This window comes from Vipera berus (genome assembly GCF_964194415.1).
Source record: "Vipera berus genome assembly, chromosome: 3".
NCBI lineage: Eukaryota > Metazoa > Chordata > Lepidosauria > Squamata > Viperidae > Vipera > Vipera berus.
The window spans coordinates 22,006,480-22,031,422 of record NC_138204.1 but is presented as its reverse complement, the minus strand read 5'-3'; the positions used below and the strand labels follow the sequence as shown (position 1 = coordinate 22,031,422).

At 39.8% G+C, this 24,943-nt stretch overlaps 2 protein-coding genes across 13 annotated transcripts in view; both read left to right on the top strand.

Annotated features, from left to right (window-relative positions):
- CSE1L (chromosome segregation 1 like) overlaps nucleotides 1-21,191 on the top strand; it is a 32,146-nt gene extending 10,955 nt beyond the window's left edge. For both annotated transcript variants that reach the window (XM_081324483.1, XM_081324484.1), the window contains 19 exons: nucleotides 140-247; nucleotides 632-724; nucleotides 918-1,085; nucleotides 1,179-1,308; nucleotides 1,851-1,916; nucleotides 2,132-2,334; nucleotides 3,206-3,290; nucleotides 3,500-3,561; nucleotides 4,088-4,224; nucleotides 4,573-4,676; nucleotides 5,266-5,363; nucleotides 7,859-8,009; nucleotides 8,705-8,913; nucleotides 9,470-9,567; nucleotides 9,677-9,762; nucleotides 10,225-10,306; nucleotides 12,005-12,151; nucleotides 13,993-14,224; nucleotides 18,682-21,191. In XM_081324483.1, the coding sequence (XP_081180609.1) occupies nucleotides 140-247; nucleotides 632-724; nucleotides 918-1,085; nucleotides 1,179-1,308; nucleotides 1,851-1,916; nucleotides 2,132-2,334; nucleotides 3,206-3,290; nucleotides 3,500-3,561; nucleotides 4,088-4,224; nucleotides 4,573-4,676; nucleotides 5,266-5,363; nucleotides 7,859-8,009; nucleotides 8,705-8,913; nucleotides 9,470-9,567; nucleotides 9,677-9,762; nucleotides 10,225-10,306; nucleotides 12,005-12,151; nucleotides 13,993-14,224; nucleotides 18,682-18,771 (2,349 nt within the window). In that variant the 3' untranslated portion in view covers nucleotides 18,772-21,191. The remainder of the gene's footprint in view (nucleotides 1-139; nucleotides 248-631; nucleotides 725-917; nucleotides 1,086-1,178; nucleotides 1,309-1,850; nucleotides 1,917-2,131; nucleotides 2,335-3,205; nucleotides 3,291-3,499; nucleotides 3,562-4,087; nucleotides 4,225-4,572; nucleotides 4,677-5,265; nucleotides 5,364-7,858; nucleotides 8,010-8,704; nucleotides 8,914-9,469; nucleotides 9,568-9,676; nucleotides 9,763-10,224; nucleotides 10,307-12,004; nucleotides 12,152-13,992; nucleotides 14,225-18,681) is intronic.
- Nucleotides 21,192-23,378: 2,187 nt separating this feature from the next.
- STAU1 (staufen double-stranded RNA binding protein 1) overlaps nucleotides 23,379-24,943 on the top strand; it is a 42,136-nt gene continuing 40,571 nt past the window's right edge. For 7 of the 11 annotated variants that reach the window (XM_081325029.1, XM_081325028.1, XM_081325037.1 and 4 more), the window contains exon 1: nucleotides 23,380-23,573. The gene's annotated coding sequence lies outside the window, so the exon portion shown is untranslated. Of the gene's footprint in view, nucleotides 23,574-24,943 lie in introns of all 11 variants that reach the window. The other 4 variants (XM_081325033.1, XM_081325032.1, XM_081325030.1 and 1 more) reach the window with 1 other exon arrangement.

Sequence of the window (24,943 nt, the reverse complement as noted above, 5' to 3'; positions counted from 1 at the left end):
TTTAATATTCAGACTTCTGATGGCAGTGCCTGTGATTGTTTTGCTGATTCTTTAAAGATCTTGTTATTATTGCATTTTAATAGAAAGTAAGCAAAAATGTTAAATTTAAAATTGTTATTATTTATCTTTCCTTTTCTAGGCCACCATTGAACTTTGCAGTACTCATGCAAATGATGCCAGTGCTTTGAAAGTTCTGTTCTCCTCTCTGATTCTTATTGCTAAGTTGTTCTACAGTTTAAATTTTCAAGTAAGCCACCTTTATATTTTCTAGTTAATAATGCTAGTCCATATTGACATAAAATTCTCCTCTGTTTCACCTTCTGGAATATCACTGTTTTTCTATTGACAGCTATTTTGTGACTGTATAAGCATCCTTCCCACCATCACAGACATTTCCTTAAACTTCTAATGTTTTCAGATAGTCATATGTTCACTGATTCAAAAAAGTTGGGTCAACTATACGAATGAAAAATGAAAAGATTAGAATGCTAAGTATAAAAAATTAAATTTTGATTTCATAAATCCTGTTTTTATCATTACTGTGTTTTAAAAGCTTTTCTTTGAGCAAGTCCTGCCACAATTAGTTACGATAAAAAGATTAAAAATAAGAACTTGTATCTTAATTCTGTAGGACCTTCCTGAATTTTTTGAAGATAACATGGAAACTTGGATGATGAACTTCCATAATCTTTTAACGTTGGATAATAAACTCTTACAAACAGATGTAAGTAACATGCTAAACATTTTCTTAAGTTTCTCTGAAATGGTATTTATACTCAGTAGTAAAAATAGTATTATGATTATATGTTAATTGGTAGCAAAATTTATATGGTACTTTTAGGGGATAAGGCACGTTGAAATGTGAATAAAGTAAGGAGGAATGTATTGATGATTATTTTTGTTCATGGTGATGCTAGGATGAAGAAGAAGCTGGCCTCCTAGAACTTTTGAAATCCCAAATTTGTGATAATGCTGCTCTGTATGCACAAAAATATGATGAAGAATTTCAGCCTTACTTGCCCCGTTTTGTTACTGCAATTTGGAATTTATTGGTCACAACTGGTCAAGAAGTTAAGTATGATCTGGTAAGTGTAAGTGCCTGGCTTTCTTTCACCATGCTAGAAATAAATATTGAGGTACTTGTTCAAATAATGTCTGTTCATGTCTTTCTCTTGTAGCTGGTAAGTAACGCAATCCAGTTCCTGGCTTCTGTTTGTGAGAGACCCCATTACAAGCACCTATTTGAAGATCAGAATACACTGACAAGTATTTGTGAAAAAGTTATTGTTCCCAACATGGAATTTAGAGGTACATTTATTTATTTATTATATTTCTATATAACCAAATTAAATTTCTGTACATCCAAATGACTTCCAGCACTTTACCTCAAAAAAGCTAAAGCTTTATAAAACAAATTGTGGTGTCCTTGGTGCTTCCTGAGCTTGATTGTTTGTAGATATTTCATTACCCAACTAGATAACATCATCAGTGGAAGTGCGTTTGGGGTTTGCTTCGTAGATTGTCCTCCCAGTATTGGTATAGGTGTGGTTTTCTCGATAGTTCTGTGGTTACAGTATTGTTTTCTGCTTGATTTTTTGTCATTGTTAATCCCTGCTTATCTAGCTGTTGACTTCTGGAAACGATTTTTGTTTTTTTGTTTTCTTAGCTTTTCTATCATTTCACTTGAATAGTGTGTAAGCCTGGTTTACTTCTGTATCTGGTGATTATACAAAATTGCTTCACAAATCATGCATGTGGTTGATTTAACAAATTATTTTCAGGAATATGTAACATTAAAAACAATTTACTTTTAACCAAGTGTTTAATCTTTACAATGTTATGTCACCTAGCTGCTGATGAAGAAGCTTTTGAAGATAATTCTGAAGAATATATTAGAAGAGATTTGGAAGGATCAGGTAATTGTTTTGATAGTGGATAAACAGTAGTAGTGGATAAATATACAGTTTGTGTGTGTTCTCCTTTTTGTTGTCAGACTATCCTTACTTGTTTAATATGCACAGTGTGGTAAATCGTATTCAGTAATATTAAAACCATGTATCCAAATCAAGAGACAGTGATGCTGTTTAAGTATAGCCTGCCATGCATTGATTTTTATCTCTTTCTGGTATAGATATTGATACCAGACGCAGAGCAGCCTGTGATCTAGTAAGAGGATTATGCAAGTTTTTTGAAGGACCTGTAACTGGGATCTTTTCTGGTTATGTTAATTCAATGCTACAAGAATATGCAAAAAATCCATCTGTCAATTGGAAGCATAAGGATGCTGCTATTTATCTTGTAACATCTTTGGCATCAAAAGCTCAGACACAAAAGGTACTTGGTTTTGATTAAAAATTAAAGAATATAATAATATTTGGATCCTTATTGGAAAGAGGTAATATCAGTTCATACTTTGATTTCCATCTTGTTGCCCTATTTTAATCTTTTGCATACTTCTTAAAGGTATTAACTCCCTGGTATATATTAATTGCAATCTTTTTAAGTGTAAAAAGCAAACATCATGGCATATTTACTCTTAGAGATAGCCTATACGGACATTGCTCAGATTACCTCACGCCTGAGGTGGCTATTCTCCAGTGCTCAGCAAAGAAGATACTTGTTAACCAGTGTTGGGACCTGAGTAACAGTGTCAGAGTTCAGTAAAATGAGCTGTGCTGGAAATGTGTAAGGTGAAACAAATTGTAACGATAGGTCCAGATTACAAGCATCATCTTGTAGAGCTGGAGTGAATAGAACTTTGGTGAAATGGAGACAGATATATTCCTGGTTATCAGTTAATTTCATTTCAGCAGTAGAATCAGACTGATCATTCATTGGAGAGATACAGACGTTTTCTACAATAAAAATGGTCATGGTTATGCAGATCTTTCAAAATCTCTATTTATTGTGAATAAATTGGATTAAGTGGGCCTACTATTTGCAGTGTTACTTATGAAATCCAGAATATATTGCTAAAGTATCATGGTTAATGTAGTTTATGCTGGTCCAAATATAATATTTCATTTAGAGGGTTCATTTGTTTCTGTTTTACAGTTTAAACTTTGAACCAGAACAATAAGACAGATAATTTACAGAAACTGGTAGAAAACCATTCACAGCAAATTTCAACAATGCATATTTAAATTAAGGTATAAATAAATTAACACAGACTTTTAAAAAGTTATTATCTTGCTTCCCTCTATAGCATGGAATAACCCAAGCCAATGAACTAGTGAATTTGACGGAATTTTTTATGAATCATATTCTACCAGATTTAAAGTCTCCTAATGGTAAGTTTAACATTCTATACAAAATATCTTCAATATCTCTAACTATTAATTAACCTGGATATAATTTAGGAGCTGTGCATTGCATTGTATTTATTTCTGTAGCAACCCATCTCAACAAGTGACTTGAGTATATTGTAAAATGTATTATTTGCTTAATTTACCAATATATGCATATTTATTTATTTATAGAAACTATTTAATTTTTACAGTAAATGAATTTCCAGTGCTTAAAGCTGATGGCATCAAATACATCATGATTTTCAGGAACCAAGTAAGTTTTAAAAAAATATTTATTAGCTTTCTATGCTGCCACCTCCCAATGACTCTGTTGCTTTTTCAGTCTTAAAATCCATCCATTCTTGTGATATAATTGGGCAACTTGGGGGATCCAATATGTAGGAAGTGCTTAAATAACATCCCCCTAACTCTTTAAGATCCTTATTTTCAGTATAGCAAGTCTCAGAGACCCTGTTTTCTTATGTATTATAAAGGCTTAACCCTTGGATGATGAAAACAGTAGTCAAAATGAAAAAGAATCACAGTGTAAACATGGAGCAAGGGGTATTTCAGTCTTGCCTTTGTTGACATTTCTAATCTTACTTCTGAATGTTGAGTTGAATTTTGGAAAAATATGTAGAGTCTGAAATGCAGAATGTCTGAAGAGTCTTGCTGATTGTATTTTTTTTCCATATGTTTTTTAAATAAGTGGACCATCTAAATATACTTCACCTGTACTTCTATCAGATGAGTTGGTATTGTTTCTAAAATATTTTACCTGTATGTATTTTTGTTTTTAGGTACCTAAAGAACAGCTCTTGTTATCTATTCCTCTCCTAATTAATTACCTTCAAGCAGAAAGTATTGTAGTTCATACATATGCAGCCCATGCTCTTGAAAGATTATTTACAATGAAAGGAGCTAACAATACCACATTGTAAGTTTTAGACTGGCTGTACTGTATAAAGCATGTTTTTCTGGCTTTCTTACTACTCGGGTTAGAAAAAAAATGATTTTTAACATTCTTGGACTTAGGAATCCTAATTTCTAAAATTATCCACGTTTATACGTAATGCTGATTTTTACATTTCTTAAACTAAAACTTGATTGAACTTCAGTTTTAGAGGGGCTTAAAAATAGCATGATTTTCTGTTTCTTGCATTTTTGCCCATTCTCTACTGCTTCCTACTTTCTCTCTAAGAGAAAGTGAGAATATTTGTCTCCAGCGTATTAATAAGTAATCAAAAGTCTACTGGGGATATTAAAATAATTTCTTCTTCTATAGAATTTCAGCTGCAGAGATGGTTCCATGTGTTGAAATGCTGCTAACAAATCTTTTCAAAGCTCTGACACTTCCAGGGTCATCTGAAAATGAGTATATTATGAAAGGTAGGAGCCTATAAGAAATGAACTGATAAGTGTAAAATTAAAAAAAACCTTACAAATATACTGCTAAATCAGGGCAATGCCCATTTTGGTCTAGATTTTTGTTTCAATAGTGACTAGTGCTGGGAAGTTTGCAAGCAGGAGATGGAAAAAAATAGCCCACCCCTATTGTTGATTGATATTTGATTGATATTTGGAGGCATGCTGCCCACAACTAGAGATAATCATCTCTCCAACCTGATGTCCTCCAAAATGTAATGAATATCTTGATAACATAGGATTGTCCTGTTTATCACTTCCTCAGACTGGAAACTAGCACAAGAACTGTAGCTTCCAGGATCAATAATTTTTCTTTTTCAAAACTGTAAAGCCTGAATTATATGCTTATTTGAAACTTATTCAAACTTAATGTTCAGTTAATAGAATAGAAGAGAATAGAATAGCTTTATTGTCATTGCGTAACTCACAACGAAATTAAATTATCTTGATGCAGTTGACGTTATGTAACATTTTTATGCAGTTTATAAAATTAGATTACAAAAAATTGCAGCTCTTTCTGCCTTTATTTTGATATAAATTTCTGAATTTTCAGCTATCATGCGGAGTTTTTCTCTTCTTCAGGATGCCATAATTCCATATATCCCTTCGCTAATCACTCAACTTACAGAGAAATTGCTTGCTGTTAGTAAGGTAAGGAAGAAATTTATTTCTAGTTGTACCACCTGTTCCTTTTTTCCTTTTATCAAAATGATTAGATTGATTGCCACATGTTTTCATACCCCATCATGACCAGTTAAAGATTGCTTTTCTACATAAGGAAGAAAGATATTCAGATTTGCTAGAATCTGAAAATCTGCTAAAGTAATTTAAGCACTTAGGGTTTTTATAGGCTAATAGGCTATATTGCATATGCCCCAGATACTGGATGGCAAAGTAACAAGGCGGGGAGGAAAGGAAGAGAAAAATGATGCAAAGAAATTTTAGAACAATATGAAGGGATTATTATTTTTTTCAATAGGAACAGTAAATAGTAATAAATAATAATAAAAAGAAAGGTGTTCTTCTTTATTAGATCTATAATATTTTTTAACGTTGTAGGACCTTTAATATGTACAATTATTCTAAATATTTATCTTAGGCTAACGTTAAGAGTATTGCCTATTCTCACAATTGATTCCTTAAAATGTACAGTTCTTAGCAAAAAAAGGGGGGGGCTGCTCAGGTGTAGGCAGCCTTCACTTAAATGGTATTATTTGATCCAAAATAATGAGTATTTCATAGATTTGTAACAGTTCTTGTGCTGCGAAAGAAAATAGCTGCAAAGATAGAAATCTTATGCACCCAATGTTTCTGTTTTATAAATGAGCAAACAAATTTCAGAAAACTTAGGGAAGACGTCTGTTGTTCAAAAGATGAAACAATTAAAAAAAAATTCTTACTGGATGAGCAGAATCATCTGCTTATATTGATCTTGGCCATCTTATCAAACTTCGTCTCATGACTGAAGGCGAATGTGCGTGTCCCAGTTTAATGTTGCAGGATCCAATCTCGGTCGGTTGCCTGGATGAGAGGCTTCGTCTTCCGAGCTTTTGGACTTCTCGTGCTGGAGCCCCTGCCCTCAGGGATCTTCTCACAGAGGGCGGACTTCCCTTCACACAGAGATGTTCCCTGAGGGGATGGGGGATCCAGCACAAGAAGTCCAAAACTTCTGAGCCCCAGTGACCCATCCAGATTGGATCCTGCAACTTTGTCTCATTTTATTTCAGTTCTAAGTAAAAGTTATAAAATGTATCATGATTTATATTACAGAAATTTATTTTTGTTAAATGTAAGCAATAGAAATGGCCAAAAATGGCTGTGCCTATAGCTCTTTACTCCATATGATTTTCTGAAGGAATAAATTTTAACAATTGCAAGGTGTAGAAGATTCTATAAGCTGTGTCCCACTTCCCACCAAAAAGTGAGATATTGTATGGCTGTACTTAATTAAATAGGGAAATTCTTCAAGTTGAGCCTGTTTTCAAATATTCATTGGTTTTCTCTTTAAAGAAGTAGACTATAGAAAATAGTTTAGTTAAAAATCTAAAAAACACTAACGGGAAGACATTTTGCAATTTTAAAGATGGTTTATTATCTAAAATACTCTGCAAATTTCTTACTGATGTTGTTGTATTTTGTCTTAACTCTTGTGGAAGTTACTCATTTCTCATGTAAAGGCATTTATGAATGGAAATTGGAAGCATTCAGATTTTCCCATAGAAATACTTTGATGGAATTTTTAATATATGATCCTGTGATCCCTGTACTTTATGTAAGTTTTAAGCTCAGTGTGATATAAAGCAGCGATCCCCAACCTTTGCAGCGTGGTGGCCTGGTGGGAGGGAGAGGAGAACCGGGCTACAAGAGTGGCGGGCTGGTGAGCACACATGCATGCCTGCGTACAGCTCAACTTCCATAAGTTGAGCTGCGTGTGAGTGCATGTGCACCAGGCTGCCACCTGTGCAAATTGAGCTGCGCACATTCACGAGAACCCGCCACAAACAAGGCCCAGTTCCAAATCAAAGACCACATTGATACTTTTCTCTAATGAATCATGGGAATTCTAGTCAGATGCGAACTAAATATTGCCACCTGAAGCCATTAATATACTTAAGTAAAGGTAAAGGTTCCCCCGCACATGCGTGCTAGTCGTTTCCGACTCTAGGGGCCGGTGCTCATCTCCGTTTCAAAGCCGAAGAGCCAGCGCTTGTCCGAGGACAACTCCGTGGTCATGTGGCCGGCATGACTAGACGCCAAAGGCGCACGGAACGCTGTTACCTTCCCACCGGAGTGGTCCCTATTTTTCTACTTGCATTTTTACGTGCTTTCGAACTGCTAGGTGAGCAGAAGCTGGGACGAATAACAGGCGCTCACTCTGTTACGCGGCACTCGGGATTCGACCCGCCAAACTGCCGACCTTCTGATCGACAAGCTCAGCGTCCTAACCCACTGAGCCACCGCGTCCCTTTTAATATACTTACAATGGGGTATATCAGTGCTAAGCTATATGATTTGTTATAATTTAAGTAAAATTCTCATAGTCTGTGTAGTCATGATGGCATTATACACAGTGTTAGATGTTTTCCTATTTTTTGTGTTATGCATTTTGAAGCATTAGTTCTATTCTGTTCATATCTTGATTTTAGAATCCAAGCAAGCCTCACTTTAACCATTATATGTTTGAATCAATCTGCTTGTCGATACGGATAACTTGCAGAGCAAATCCTGCAGCTGTTGGAAGCTTTGAAGATGCTCTGTTTATGGTATTCACTGAGATTCTACAGAATGATGTGCAAGGTACATATAAGCTGTTAATGAACCAATGGATTGCTCATTTTAAATGATTTATTTTTAGTCTATGTTCAGATCTTTCTGTCTTTATATTGTTTGTAAGAGTTGACAAAACATAGCTGTATTTACTATGATTGATAGTCCATCTTTTATTCAGGCTTGGCATGTATCTTAACTTGGGGATGTACTGTGGGGGATTAAGAGTGTACTGTGGATCTTATGGAATGTGCCGGGGCTAGGTATGAGGTTTGTAAACAGAAAATGGCATTTTCTTAAGTCTGTATTCAGAAATGGATTTCCTTGCCATAGCTGTTGCCTCCCATCATAAAGTCTTTTGATTCAAATTCAACTTAATTGGATATCCGCAACAACAGATGGTCAAAAGACTATTGAGAAAGCATAAACATTGTGTCCGTGAGGTATCCTGGGCTAGTTAGCCTCTAATGGTATAGATGCTGATAAACATCTATATCTCACATCATGAACTGTGGGTTGGCTCTAGCCGTTGGGACTTGGAAGTTCGCAAACATCATGACATCCACAGAAGATGAACTGGATGGACCTGCAGTCTCTCTGTACAAGGCAGTTTAGAATGCTACAGGAATTTTGTAGCATGTGATTACTTTATGGCATTACTGTGTATGTGAATATAATCTCTCAGTCCCTAGACCAGGCTATTAACTATTTCCTCCTTTTATCAGAGTTCATCCCATACGTATTTCAAGTGATGTCTCTGTTGCTGGAGATGCATAAAAATGATATCCCATCATCCTATATGGCCTTATTTCCACATCTGCTTCAGCCGATCTTGTGGGAAAGGTCAGGAAACATCCCTCCTCTGGTGAGACTTCTTCAGGCCTATTTGGAGAGAGGGGCCAATACGATAGCAAGTGCAGCAGCTGACAAAATTGTACGTATAAACTCAAATGAGAATGATATTTTTAGATCTGTATGTATGTGGGGGGGGGGGTTAAGAGTTACAGTCTGACAGTACATTCATTACAACTGTAATTAGCCTGGAATAATGGTCATAAGTCCTGCCTGTCATTAGGCGGGTGGTGTGCAAAGACAGATCTTTTTGAGGGGTTTGAGATTTGATGCCACGTATTCTGTTTGGGTTAAAACTATTTTTTCCATGGTTTTATATTGCATTGTATTTTTGTATATTATTAGCCATCATGAATTTTGTCATCACGGCATTGTACAAAATTGATTAAATAAATGCTATTGAACCCACAGCTGATAATATTATGCATACCGTACTCCAATTTTTACCTTTATCACGCCAGAGTTAAGGAAATAGACTATTTGATTGTTGTACTTGAGCAAATAGGATTCTTTGATTATTGTGCTTGAGCAATCTTTGTTGCAAAATTTGAATTGGATACAATTTTGTAGCTAAGTGGCTTCTTCATTGTGCTTTCAATTGCCAGTAACCAAGATTATTTTGCTATTTTAATTTATAGCCTGGGCTCCTAGGAGTATTCCAGAAACTTATTGCTTCTAAACTTAATGATCATCAGGGATTCTATCTTCTCAATAGCATTATAGAACATATGCCACCGTAAGTATGAACATCCACATCTCCTGATTATTTTGGCATTATTGAAACAATCTCTACAATGATGCACTAGATGAAGTAATCATATTGCTGTGTTCTTTTTTATTTTTAGTGAATCCATTGATCAGTACAGGAAGCAAATTTTCATTCTGCTTTTCCAAAGACTTCAAAATTCCAAAACAACAAAATTTATCAAAAGTAAGTTCTATATAAATGGCCCTTATGGTTTGGGAAATCATCTTGAGGATGGCTTGATACAATTAACTTCATGTTTTTACCTTCACTTTCAGTTTGATTTCTGAGATGAAAGTAGCATGGGCCATAGTACTGTATTGGGATTTAGAAGTAACATATTCTATGGAAAGCTTAAATATTGTGACAACAAAAAAGAGTTGGGAGGATTCTGGTAGAGTCATTTTTTTAAGGAGAATCCTAAAAGCCAGGAATTTTGGGAGTGAAGTAATGAAACACACACCATGACATAGAATCTGTGACTTACATGCTTGCATCAGATGTTGAGGATTTTCTCCCTTACCCTCTTGTAACTCTTTTGACATAATCTTAGTTTGTCCAAGATAACCTATGAAAGAGATTGTACCAAATGCTCCTACTGTTAGTCCTGTCTTTTACAACTTTCAATTTTTTTCTTTTTTAATATAGGTTTCTTAGTCTTTATCAACTTATATTGTGTAAAGTATGGAGCAATTGCGCTTCAAGAAATATTTGACAGCATACAACCAAAGTTAGTATGTTTTTTTAAAAAAATATCAATTTTATACCAGATTTCTAATTGTTGTATTCTTAGGGCTAAATATGTGTTAATGCCAGTAATTTGATAATATAATTTCATAAAAGGGTATCCAGATTTCCTATCTCTGTTTGTTATTACTGTCAGATATTTATTCCTTAATAAGTAAATGTATGTGGAAGATTTATATTATTTGTTTATTTACTTACTTTATTGCTTTTTAATTAATAACAAAGAAAAAGTGAGCAAAAACAAAGATAATAGTTATGGAAACACATTGTCAAGCAGAAGAAAAGAAAAATAAATCATAAAAACTTTTTCTTTTTTTTTGTTAAAGCACTTTTTATGAAGATTTATATTTTAAGTGAATCATGGGGATGAAACGGTGCAACTTTGTGAACACTTTTCAAGAAAGCTTATGTTAAAACATACATCTATAGTGGAGCTGGAGGCCAAGAGTTTTGTTTGCTGGATCAGTATTCCTGTGTGCAGGTTTTTCTTTTTTTCACACATAAGAATGAAGAAATAAAATGGAAGAAAAATATATACATCTGGCTATCTCACGGGATAAAGGTTAAACTTGATCCCTAATTTGGTACAGTAATGTCCTCAGTTTTGACCAGAATCATTGAGAAGGCATCAGTCTGTTGGAGTTAAATGTACAAAAAGTACCTCTGATAAATGTTTGTAAAGAAGGGATAGAATAAAAAAAAACCCTCATAACTAAAAACAACTTTTACCTGTAAACTAGCAGTTATTGAGCAAAAAGAAATTATACAGGTTTCACTGAGGCTTGGAGCTTTTCTAACATGATAAATTGTACAACTTAACAGAAAAACTATCATTCTGATAATTGGCTAAAATCCTGCTTAGCCAGAAAGTCTTATACACACTTTGGCTATTTGAGTCAGTGACATGCCTAAGTCTGGTGAGGTGATTGATGCAGAAATAGGATGAATAGATAAATTGTGTATTTTTTTTTCTATTCATGAGGAATGTTAGTTGGAACATTGGAAAAGTATGAATAAAGTAAAGGTAAAGGTTCCCCCGCACATGCGTGCTAGTCGTTTCCAACTCTAGGGGCCGGTGCTCATCTCCATTGCAAAGCCGCAGAGCCAGCGCTTGTCCGAGGACGACTCCGTGGTCATGTGGCCGGCATGACTAGACGCCAAAGGTGCACGGAACGCTGTTACCTTCCCACCGTAGTGGTCCCTATTTTTCTACTTGCATTTTTACGTGCTTTCGAACTGCTAGGCTGGCAGAAGCTGGGACGAGTAACAGGCGCTCACTCTGCTTCGCGGCACTCGGGATTCGACCTGCCAAACTGCCGACCTTCTGATCGAAAAATCAGTGTCCTAACCCACTGAGCCACCGCGTCCCTAAAATATGAATGAATAGTTCTGAGTATATTGAAATATGAATGAAGTTAACTTTTTTTTAGCGAAGCAAAAGATAACAAAAATAATCTGTTCTATGAATTCAAATAGTTGAGGAATTTTGGAGACATACCTATTGTAAAGGAATGATGAGCCCTCTTAAAATTCTAGGAAGTAACATACTTCACTTATTGAAGAATTGATGAAATGGGTTGACAGCTGATGAATTTGATTAAAGTTTAATACAGTTGGATTTTGATTTACCCTAGGTACCTACTAAAATAAAAAATGCATTTATTTCTTTTGTACTTAATAGGATGTTTGGCATGGTTTTGGAAAAAATCATAATACCAGAAATACAGAAAGTATCTGGACTAGTAGAAAAGAAAATCTGTGCAGTTGGCATCACAAAATTACTCACAGAATGTCCTCCAATGATGGACACAGAATACACAAAGTTATGGTAGGTACAGCCACTACCTTAATAATAATTAAGGTTGGTCGTTAATTCTGCATTGAAAAATAATACTGTGTTTAATTTAGAATCTGCCGCTAAAGTGGCAAGGATTATACAGCTATTCCTTTTCCTGCATGGCAACATCACTAACTGTATTTCCCAAAAGCTTTAAATCTAGCCACATCAAAAATCCCATTAATTTTCTAAAAGAGCCTCAACTGTACGAGGAAAAAGTAGCAAAACCTGGGGGTCTAGTTAAAACAAGGATCAGCCTAGAATCCCTCAGAAGACACGAGTGAAGTCTAACTCCCCCCCCCCTTGAATTCCATTGACCCTTATGTAACCGCAAGTAGGTGTTAACCGTTAATTGAGAAGATTCTTGTGCATAGGCATGATTAGCAATAAATTAGTTTAATTGGACCTTCAGGTGTACACTTGATCGGTCACCCCTGACATTAATCTTTTGAGCTCACTCAAAAATTTTCAACTGATTACAAGAGAAAACATCAACATGGCATCTGAATGACAGGCTGGTGCAGTGGCAGACCAAGCAATATTGGACACTGTTCTGTGCTGCCACAATGATCTGGTGACCGAAAGGCACAATATGTCAGCCACTATACTCCAATTGGTGCAAACAAATGCAAAATTTGGTGCAACCTCCACCTCCAACCGTCCCAGCACCCACACTAGATCTGGCAGCACTGCCGATTTTATAGGGGAGTCATGGCAGCTTGCCAGAAAGATTTGGAGGAATATCAGAAAGGATGAGAACTCAGATTCCAAAGAGGCCATGCAGGAAGGGGAGGGTGGCTACAATGATGCCATTGAAGAAACAAGGGGTGATGCTTGCAAATGTTGAGTGTATATTCCATATTTGAGAAGTAGGGAAATGATTTATTAATTGCCCAGCTGAGCAAATTGATCTAAGTGAGTGATTTGGATCTAAGAATACATTGAATGAACAGAAAGCTACGTTCATTTTCGCAATTATAGCCCCATTAACTTCCCAGGCCATTGTGCCCCGTTGTATCAGATTCAAGCTATCCCTCTGATATTTTGGGAGGGGAAGAGGAAGAATCAGAAAATTGATTGCATAAAAGATTTTACTTTTCTCTGGATCCAGTCTAGTGTTAATAAAGGGAAAATACACCACAATTATAGTCTACATTCAAAAATAATGAAATCTACAGTAGGAGTAGATTTAAGCAAAGCTGAACTGACGTACTATAACATTAAGCAACGCTGAACTGACGTGCTGTTCTATTACAGAATGCTCCATTCTCCATTAACAACAACAGCTTCAATGATATTTAACATTACTAAAATAGAAATGGAAAGTCAGTATAGTGGTGGATAAAGTATCAGACTAGTAAGCAAGAGACTGAGTTCTAATCTAGATCAGGGTGACTCTGGACCAGTCCTTCCCTCTCTGCCCTAGGAAGAGCAAGCAAATGGCAAACTACTTCTGGAAAAACCTTGCCAAGAAAACTGGCATTTTTCCAGGCAGCATCCCAGAATCAGATACAATTGAATGGAAGAAGAAAAAGTATATAGATTAATGAAATTTTTAAAAAAACACTTGAATTGCATGAATAGATAGATAGATAGATAGATAGATAGATAGATAGATAGATAGATAGATGTGTGTGTGTGTGTGTGTGTGTAAAAAAGAAGTTAGAAAAAAAATGGGAATCTTTAGAAATAGGCTGTTAAGCAGGGTTTTTAAAGAGACTTCTTTTCTAAATTTAACTGTCATGTTTGTATCACTGTCATTCTCTAGCTATGATAAATGAATCAAATATTTTAACAAGCAATTTGATGGGAGGCATTTTCTGGTTTTTCAGGACGCCCCTCCTTCAGGCCCTTATTGGTCTTTTTGAATTGCCTGAAGATGATACCCTTCCTGATGAGGAACACTTCATTGATATAGAAGATACTCCTGGATACCAAACCGCATTTTCTCAGCTTGCCTTTGCTGGGAAAAAGGAGCATGATCCAGTTGGCCAAATTGTGAATAATCCCAAAATCCATCTTGCACAGTCTCTTCATAAATTATCTACTGCGTGTCCAGGCAGAGTAAGTTACTTTAATGTGGGAATATGTATAGAGCCGAATGAGCGGTTGTTAAGTGAGGATCACCTGTATTTTAATATTTTTTTTAATCTCTCCTTGAAAATGTTGAGGCCAAAATTATAAAACTGTTGCTCACTTCATATGCATCCATGTGCGCCATCCTGACTTATTTCCTCGGAATTTGCAAAAGTGTTAAAACTTAGGATGTTAAAAGTTAGGAAGGTTGGGCAAGGACAGGAGCCTCTGTCATAAATTTAATAAGAGGCCCCTGGTGCACTTTTTAGCTCAATTTTTTGTGGGGTTAGGGAGGGGGGAGGGTTCACATGAGGTTTGGTCGGGAACTGGGGGGGTTCCACCAACCGTTTCTCAGACCTAGGATTTATCGCGCCGTGACGAGGCTTGGGTTGGGTGCCTCCGGGGCCCCGGAGCGGGGTGTGGGTTTGTTTATTCCCACGGCGGTTGGGAATGGCAGCAGGCGTGCGAACAGAGGGTCGTATCAATATTCGGGAGTGCGTCCCCGCTGTCTCCAAGCGGTGATGCGCTCCGACCCTCTGGTTTCGGCCCATGGTTCCAGGAGCGAGGATGAGCAGCCACCTGAGCTCAGGCTCGTGTATTTCAATGCTAGGTCCGTAGCTAACAAGGCTCCTCTTATACGTGATTTGATCGAGGAGGAGCATGCGGACCTGGCTTGCATTACGGAGACCTGGTTGGGCCCAGAGGGCGGTGTACCTCTGGTTGATCTTTGTCCATCGGGTTTCCGGGTGCTGCACCAGCCTCGGGCTCAGGGTAGGGGCGGTGGAGTGGCGGTAGTTGTGAGGGAGACCTTATGTCTGCGGGAGGCCACCGTTGTCCAGATAGTCGGGTGTGAGTCCCTCCTCTTGAGATGCGGCCCTAGAGCTCAGTTGGGCTTGCTGCTGGTGTACCTTTCGCCTAGTCTTAACTTTACTATGTATTGATTTTATGGGCATGATGTTTAATGGCTTTTTAATTTTTGTATTCGACTTTATTGTGTATTGCCCTGTTCACCGCCCTGAGTCCTTCGGGAGAAGGGCGGTATAGAAATCAAATTATTAAATTAAATTATTAGTCGCGCAGCAGCAGCCCTGCCTGAGCTTCTCGACATCCTCTCAGGGTTGGTGATTGAGTTCCCCAAACTTATAGTTTTGGGTGACTTCAATCTACCATCCCTAGGGGGATCATCTGAGTTAGCTCGGGAGTTCGTGGCTTCCATGACGGCCATGGACCTGTCGCAAGTTATTCAGGGTCCAACTCATGGGAGGGGTCACACGCTCGATTTGGTTTTTTTATCTGGGCGGTGGTTAGATGATCTGGGTGGGGGTTCCCCAATTGTCATGCCCCTGTCATGGACCGATCATCACCTCCTGTGGTTGGTCTTCCGTTTTGCCACTCCCCGCCGTGGGTGTGTGGAGCCAATTAGATGGTACCGCCCCAGGCGCTTAATGGACCCTGATAGGTTCCAGGCAGCGCTGGGGTCCCCACCTGCCTCCTCTGCTCACAGCTCGGCCGATGCCCTAGTGGAAGCCTGGGAAAGGGCAGCCACGGAGGCACTCGACCGAGTTGTACCCATGCGGCCCTTGACCCGGCGCAGATCCCAATGGGCTCCATGGTTTTCCATGGAGCTCCGGGAGATGAAGCGTCGGAGACGGGGCCTAGAGAGCTGTTAGAGATCAAGCCGATCTGAATCCGACCGGTTGCGACTAAGGTCTTTTACGTGATCTTATCTCGCGGCGATGAGGACGGCAAGGTCTAATCGCTTTGCCTCCCTCATCGCGTCCACAGATAATCGCCCGGCCGCCCTGTTTAGGGTGACCCGCTCCCTCCTTAATCAGGAGGTGAGGGAGGAGCCCTTGCAGGGTCGTGCTGAGGAGTTTAGTCAACATCTGTCGGACAAAATCGCTTGGATTTGGACCGGTTTGGACTCCGACTGGGCAGAGTCTGACGATGAGGACGAGGGCAGTCTTGTCGATATTATCTGGGAGGAGTTTGATCCTGTGACTCCTGAAGATGTGGACAGGATCATGTGGAAGCTGAGCTCCACCACATGTTTATTGGACCCGTGCCCCTCCTGGCTGGTCTATGCAGCCCGGGATGGGACACGAGGCTAGCTCCAGGCAGTGATAACTGCTTCTTTGGGTGAGGGTAGTTTTCCTGCCATCTTGAAGGAGGCGGTGGTGAGACCCCTCCTCAAGAAACCTGCCCTGGACACAGCTGTATTAAATAACTTTCGTCCGGTCTCCAACCTTCGCTTTCTGGCTAAGGTTGTTGAGAGCGTGGTGGCGCATCAGCTCCCTTTGTTCTTGGAGGAAGCTGACTATTTGGACCCGTACCAATCGGGTTTCAGGCCCAGGTACAGCACGGAGACGGCATTGGTCGCGCTGGTGAATGATCTCTGGCGGGCTCGGGACAGGGGTTGTTCCTCTGTCCTAGTCCTGTTAGACCTCTCAGCGGCTTTTGATACCATCGACCATGGTATCTTGCTGCGGCGTCTCAGGGGGTTGGGAGTGGGAAGCACAGTTCTCCAGTGGTTCTCCTCCTACCTTCTGGGGCGTTCGCAGTCGGTGTTGGCAGGGGGGCAGAGGTCGACCTTGAGGCCTCTCGTTTGTGGAGTTCCTCAGGGATTGGTCCTCTCGCCTCTCCTCTTCAACATCTACATGAAGCCTCTGGGTGAGATCATTCATGGTTTTGGAGTTGGTTATTATCAGTATGCTGATGATACCCAACTTTTTATTTCAACCCAAAACCACCCCAGTGATGCCCTCGACGTGATGTCCCGTTGCCTGGAGGCGGTCCGGGTCTGGATGGGGAGGAACAGGCTTCAGCTCAACCCTGACAAGACTGAGTGGCTGTACGTGTCGGCATCTCGGGAAATGCAGATTATTCCATCTCTTACTATGGGGGGTGAGTTATTACCCCCCGTAGATCGGGCTCGCAACTTGGGGGTCCTCCTAGATTCACAGCTCTCCTTAGAAGACCATATAGGAGCTGTGACTAGGGGGGCCTTCGCCCAGGTTCGCCTGGTGCGCCAGTTGCGGCCCTATCTAGACCGGGATGCCTTGCGTACAGTCACTCATGCGCTCGTGACCTCTCGTTTGGACTACTGCAACGCTCTCTACATGGGGCTGCCCTTGAGGACCACTCGGAGGCTTCAGCTGGTGCAGAATGCAGCCGCGCGAGTAGTGTTGGGGGTCTCCCGATACTCCCATGTTACACCTCTGCTCCGCGAGCTGCATTGGCTGCCGGTTGCCCTCCGGGTGACATTCAAGGTGCTGGTAATGACCTTTAAAGCCCTACATGGCATGGGTCCGGATTACCTACGGCAGCACCTGCTGCCAGCGTCAACTTCCCTCCGCCCAGTGCGCTCCCACAGAGAGGGCATCCTCAGGGTGCCTCCGATCAGAGAATGTCGATTGGTGGCCCCCAGGTGGAGGGCGTTCTCTGTGGGCGCGCCAGACCTATGGAACCGCTTGCCGGTTGAGCTCCGGACGGCCCCCGACCTTCGCTCTTTCCGACGCGATCTAAAAGCTTATTTATTTGAACAATCCGGCCTGGTCTGATGGGGTTGGGGTTTGGATTTGGTTTTAACATTTTTTAATCATTGTTTTATATTGGGCATAATTATTTAATTCTTTTTAACTTTTTTATGTATATTTTGATATTTATTGCCCTGTACACCACCCTGAGTCCTTCCGGAGAAGGGCGGTATAAAAATTTAATGAATAGTAAAAATAGAAATAGGATGTCATTGTGTTGCAAGGCAATTTTCTTAATATAGCTTCATTCCCAAAAGTTTAGAGCTCATCTTCAACTAACCTGCTTGTTTTTCACCCTCACTAAAAACAAGAGGAAATTGGGGGGGGGGGGGAATATCTTCACAGAGCTGCAAAGCTTTTATCATTTTGAACGTCTCAGACTTTTGGTTCCCATACCAAAGTCATATGTCGCTTGGTCATGATGCCAGGGTTTAATAACATCCTAGTACTGACCTTTAAACTGGGAGTTTCTGCACAGAACCTAGCATTGGGTACTGTTATCTCTGCTGTCGTTATTAGAGTTTGTAAGAAATTGAGATACCATCTAGCTTGGTATGCTTCCTTTTTATGTTATGCTTTTAAATCTGTTTGCTTGAGTTATTAATAAAGTTTGAAATCTTTTTAGTCACTGATATGCTCCTTGTATCTGGATCCAAAAGAACCAATTGCCTGGACAGGTTATTTACTCCCTGACACTTGGCAAAATATAACTAACATAGTAGAAAGTGTGTAGATGCTGAAAACAGAATTGAATTATAGTATGGCTATACAATTCATAGGGTAGAGACAAATAAATACTTGGGGATTGATGGAACCTAGGGTGCTTAGTGTGGAATAATAGATTTTTGTTTTAAACTATTTTAATTTAAATGTATTTTAAATATATATATATTGCTTATTTCTTTTAAGGTTCCCTCAATGCTAAGTACCAGCCTGAATGCCGAAGCTTTGCAATTTCTTCAAGGATATTTACAAGCAGCAAGTGTAACATTGCTCTGACATTTTTAATCTGAGTGGCAGAATTTCAGAGTTACATCAAAGAGCAGTGATATTGACTGTCTTCTAAACAAAGCTCGGACAAAATGAAACGAGTTGCTATTTCAGAAATACATCACAGAATTATTGCCTGATGCAGTAGCTGAATGATACTTTGTTCATGTGTTCATAAGAAGGAAGTGATTTTCCTTTTCCCTGTTTGTTTTCAAAGGGAATAGTGTTAGAAGTTTATAATTTAGGAATGATTGGAATTTCACATATGCTGTGATTGAATAACATTTTAAAATATACTGAATACTGGCTGCACACTCATGTTGTCACATATTCTTTTTTTCCAGTTTATTGTCATTTGTATTTCTTTTGTGTCTTCTAAAATTTATCTGAATTGTGAATAAATAAGTTCTTGTTTAAAAAGTATTTGTCTAGTAGTGTATGTGTAACTCAGTACCATGCCATACTCACACTTCAGCTTGCTTTACCTAATGCTGTTCATAATGAAAGTTAAGGGCTTTTGAAAAGCTCTTTCAAAGAATTCTGTCTTTTACTAAGGAAGACAGTAGGTTAATACCTTTATCTTTGAAGAATGTATTGCTGTAAAATATCATTGAAAATAATTGCTTTGTATTAATCCATGCATATATTTCCTACTAAGCAACTTTACAGGTACTCCTTAATTTATGATCATAATTGGGACCAGAACTTCTATTACTAACAGATAGAAGTTATAAAGTGAGTCATGCCGGATTTTATTAACTTTTTGCCATGGTCATTAAGCAAATCATGTGATTGTTAAGCAAATCTGGCTTCTGACTGCTTGTCAGATGCTCCTTAGGAAGATTGTAAATGGTGATCATATAACCCAGGAATGCTGCAACTGTCAAATACATAACTGTTGCCAAGCAACCAAATTTTGATATGATCATGGGGATGCTGCAACAGTTGCAAGTCACTTTATTCAGTGCCTTCATAACTTCAAGCGGTCATTAAACGAATGGTTCTATGTTGAGGAATACCTGTACCTTAGTTTTCTTCAGCTTAATGTTTGAATGCTAAATTTCAGTTTAGGATGTGTACCTTTGAAAGATCAGTTGTCTTTCTAATTATGCCTAGATGTCTGCAAAGTGAATGTAAATATGGTTTGGGTTGAGAATGCATTTAAAAATGGTTGGAATTTGATGTATTAAGAAATGCTTTAAAATTTACAATATAGAAAATATTGCCTATTTCTTGTGCCGCTTATATAGCGAAAACTAAAATGCATGTTATTACCTGAGTGTAAAATGTACTAGGAGTCTTGTTTGGGTTTTAGAGTTGTATGCAGCTTTATACATTAATGTGAAATGCAATTTATAGATTGGATGCTAGATCACTGAAAAGGAAGAAGATACATAATATTGATCTGTTTCTATCATAGAGCAGATTTAGTCTAACATACAGTGCTAACATACAATGATCAAAGTATTTTAGGACAAGTTATTTTCTTTAAATCAGAAGTCCTAAACCCACGGGTTGCGGCCTGGTACCTGGCCACGCAAGCAATGGGTGTGTGCACATGCACAGCTCCACTTGCATGTGCGCATACACCTGCCGCTTGCACGGAACCATCCACACACACCCCCTCGCCAGTTCACCAAGCCAGAAAAGTTAGGGACCGCTGCTTTAAATACGTTCTTCAATGTAGCTTTGTCAGCTGTTTTCCCCAATGTCCCTTATTACAGTTAGAGTAATGATGGCCATCTGAAGCCTATTGAGAAGCTGTAGTGGTTAAGATGTTGACCTAGTTCTCCCACTTTAAGCATGGAAAGTCGGCTGGGTGACTGGACCACTTTCTCACCCAAACTTACCTCACTCAACTAGATTCTATGACTTGTTATGATGGTCCTTAAGCAAGTCACATGGTTGTAGGTTTGAATCCAGCTCATCCAATGGGTTTTTTTGTTGGAAGATAACAAAAAAATAGCAAAATGCAATCATGGGATGCTGTAACCAGTCAAATGTGAACCAGTTGCCATGTCCACATTGTATTGACTGCATTTTTGAGTACAGCATTTTTATAAATGATAATGCTAGAGATTTGTGTTTTATTTTGCAGCATATCCCTTGATATCCTTCAGATTGTCAGGACCCTCTTTTACAGATTTAATTTTTCAAAAAGGGAAATAGATAAGTTTTAAAATAAGACATAATCCCCCTCTAGCATCATCTTTACTTATGAAAATGCTTCTGTAGCCCCTCAGACTATGAGGAATTCTTAGAAAACAAAATGGTGTGTAAATGGGGTTTGATATTTGAATGGTGAACCTGTTATTCTAGCACAAATGAAAATCTTGAGGACTGAAGGTAATAAATATTGTTTTGTCACTTCAGGTGTGATGGGCAGCTGTATAAATTTGATTTATAAATAAATACCGTTTATACATTAATGTAGCTATAATATGGTTTGGTTGGTTTTGGCTTTACAAGAAGTGTGAATCTCAACCAAATTGATAATCACAATTAAACATTTTAACGAAGACCCTTTCAATTAGGAAAGTTGTACTTGCTCCATTTCTCTAAATTCCATCCAAAGATGCCGAATGATCATTTTAAAGCAGCAGAAGCAATACCCCCAAATTGGCATTTATGTCTTGGGAACGAAATCTTTTGTAAAATATTCCCAAAGACTGTATGTCTAATAGGAGCCCATTTCAGTTTGATCGAAGCTTGAGAGTCCCTCCTAAAAGCACACTTTGGCTAAAAAAAAGGGTATACCTCCTTTCTTCACAATTCTTTCCTGCCAAATTCAAGTTGGTCATGGGAAGGTTTTCCATTTTACTTTGATATTTGATAATAACTGTTAAGTAGACACCACAGATCTCATGACTGGCTAAAATGAGATCTAGGGCCACAGCTGAAATTTCACTGTATTTCTGGAAGAAGAGCAGCGTTTTAGAACCGCACAGGCTTGGTTTGAATCAGTACAGAAATGAACAAATGGGACTGAAAAGCAGAGTTAGCTGCAGTCTCTACCACTGAACACTTGGGCTACTTAGCGCTATTAACTTGTAGCACTGCCCCTTTGCCACATAAGCACTTCACTATAGTCTGCCATCGATCTACTTTCGACAGAGCAGCATGCTTCAATCAACAACTTTTGAATGCTTGGGGAAACTACAAGACCCAGAATCCACTAGGGGCTACCCAAGGATAGAAGTAACTTGCTCCTTTCCCCTCCCTAACAAATCTTCCTCATGCTTATAAAGTTTCTATTTACTTTCAAGTAACAATAAAAAAAGTTTTACCCGATTTAAACTGAGTCAGATTTAATTAAGAAAAAAAAAGGTTGAAAGTATTAGGTTGGGGTCTCTAATTCACTAGAAAGAGGATTTTGATTCGTGATCTTGCTTCTTCAGTTATTTCTCTCCGAAAGGGGGAAAAAGCAATTTGTAACCCTCTGTAGGATTATTAAGAGAAATAAAAGCCCACATTCTAGAACTGGATAACAAATCTAAGCTGGAGTGGAGCTTGGCTCCACGCTTTAGTAACAATATGGAAGAGTTCGCCGCTGCCTTCATCCAGAAAAAAAAACTTTTTTTAAGTTTCTCAGTCCAAATAGAGCCCTGGGATTTCTTGGCTGTCTCCTACCCGAATACCAATTAGATGCGACTCTTCTTACATTCTCCAGATCAAGCTGAACCTAAAAAACAATCAAAGCTGACGCAAAGCAGCCTGTCTCGGCTTTTTTTCAGTTCTCTAGTACTTTATAAAATCAGAGAAAGTGGAAAACTGCATCCTCTTTTGTTTCATTATAGTTGGTCATAATACATAATGATAATATAATATATATTATCCAACTTCAGATCTTAGCTTTGTTTTCCCAGGGTCCAAAGGAGCCTTTTAAAAATATAGAGCAAGCGAACCTCTTTGTATTGAAAAGCCGCTAGCTCCGACATTGTTTAGATCAGCGTTTCCCAACCTTAGGAACTTGAAGATGCGTGGACTTCAACTCCCAGAATTCCCCAGCCAGCTATGCTGGCTGGGGAATTCTGGGAGTTGAAGTCCACGCATCTTCAAGTTCCTAAGGTTGGGAAACGCTGGTTTAGATTAGCAAACCAAGCTCCCGTCAGACCCACGTTTGGCAACGGCAGCCTTTCCGAACGCGGCAAAGTGCCCACTTTCCAGCCCAGCGCGACCGCCACCAAGAACGATCTTCCGCCCGGCTTACAGTACCCGCAGCCACGCCCTCCGCCGCTGAAGGTCAGGAAGCAATGCACGCTGGGAAATGTAGGGCTTTAGGAAGCACGTGGCAGAAGATATCTGGGGAAGATGAAAGCAAGATGAAAGGAAGAGCTTTCGAGGGAATGGAGCATGCTGGGAAGTATAGTTTTTTTTTAAAAAAAAAAATAATTTCCGAGGAAGGAAGCGAAAGCCTTTGAGACACTGACAGACGGCAACGTGTTCTTGGTGGTTACCCTGGAGCATGCTGGGTGTGGTAGTCATCCGTGCGACAATGCAAAAACTCTTCAAAAGCCGGCCGCTAACTAGAACCACGGCCTGCGTGGTGCTAGGCGGCGCTATAAATAGCTGCCAAGGACGCGGCTCCTCCTCCCTCTCTCCCCGTGTGGTGCCGTCACTTCCTTCCCGGCCGGAGCTGGCCCCGCTCATTCTCTTTAGTGTTTGCCCTGTGTCTGCTGCCGCTGCGACTCGCTCGCTTCCCTCCCCTTCCCCGGACCCCCCTTTCCTGGGAGCTACCAATGGACTGAGCCGCCCGCTAGCCCGCGGTCAACACGAGCCGGCCCGGGAGCCGCAGCCCAGACAAACATCAGGTGAGGGGGGGGGAAAGAGGAGGGGGAGGGGGAGGAGGAGGAAGAGAGGGAGGGAGGGGGCGCGCGGGTGGGATGTGGGAGGGAGAGGCCTCGGCCGGGCCTGCTCTCAGGTTGGGGCCTAGCGGGACGGCCAGCCTCGGGCCAGGGGGGGAGAGAAGCTCGGGCTTCCCTGAGAGGGCGGCTGTGGCAGCGGCGCTCATAATGCTGCCGGCAGGTGGAAGACGCGAGGTTGACTGACAGGCTCTCCTTTTCCTCACCTCGCTGTAAGGGGTTAAGGAGAATCCGCAGGAGATGCCTTCAGGGATTGCGGCTCGTGGCTTCTCGCTTCGGGCTCGGTCCCTGCCTTCCTCTTCCTCGTGGCCCTGGATGTGGGAAGCCCAGCGCGTCGTGTGGGCTCTGTGGAAAGAGAAGCCGTGGACTGTGGAGGGTCTGAGGTAGCGCAGCTCTCCTCGGCATCCTAGTGCTCGGTTGGGGTTAGAGTCCCATTCTGGGAGAGGTAAAATGAGGCCTTGTTGTAACTTACTGTTTAGATGAAGTGAGCAGCACGGGCAACTCTTCTTTCTCTCTTGTACTATATACACCCCTGCCTGGTGCCTAGCTTTCTTTTCCTAGAGCTGTGCAGCATTTTTACCTTTATTTGTAAACGATAGTATGTGTAGGCTGTTTTGGCGATTACCAACCAGATTTCTTTTATGTTTTCATATTCAACACAAGATAGAGGTTTTCTCTGCAGAATAGCTGCTAATCTCTCTCTCCACTTTGGCCCTGCAACCGTGGCAGAGTAGAAACTGTTATCTTAAATGCATGGATGGGTTCCGGTGGAGAGTTGAAATTCGATTCTAACTCAGTCACAGTTTTCATTGGATTCGGCTCCTGAAGTATTCTGCAAAATGGTGTCTGAAATCTGGCAGATTTTATTCCTTTAAAAAAAAGCCTTGTGTGCTTTCATTGACATATTGTAAGGTATTCAGCTCCTAATGGAAATAAATGGCTTAAGGATTCCAAATGCTGTAGTTTTTCCTCACAGACTTGTGTTGTTCCACTGTAGGAGAACTAAGCACTTGCTAAATCAGAACTAGGTTTAAAAATTAAGTGGCTTTGTAAGTGAATCGCTTGATTTGGTTTTGACAGGGTGGGTTGAAATTCAGCCATGCTTGGAGAATAACTGAAATCAGCAAGCTTTAGTTAGTTACTTTCCATTCATTGATTTGTGTAGGCTTAGTAAGCATTCCAAAGGGTAACTTTGCATCAGAGTACAGTAAACCTTTCCAGTAGTAAAAAAAATCCATTGCAACTCAAAGGTAGAATCTGGAGATATTTTATTTGTTGTAGGAGAATAATCAGTCTAATTAACATTTTGGTCCTATCTG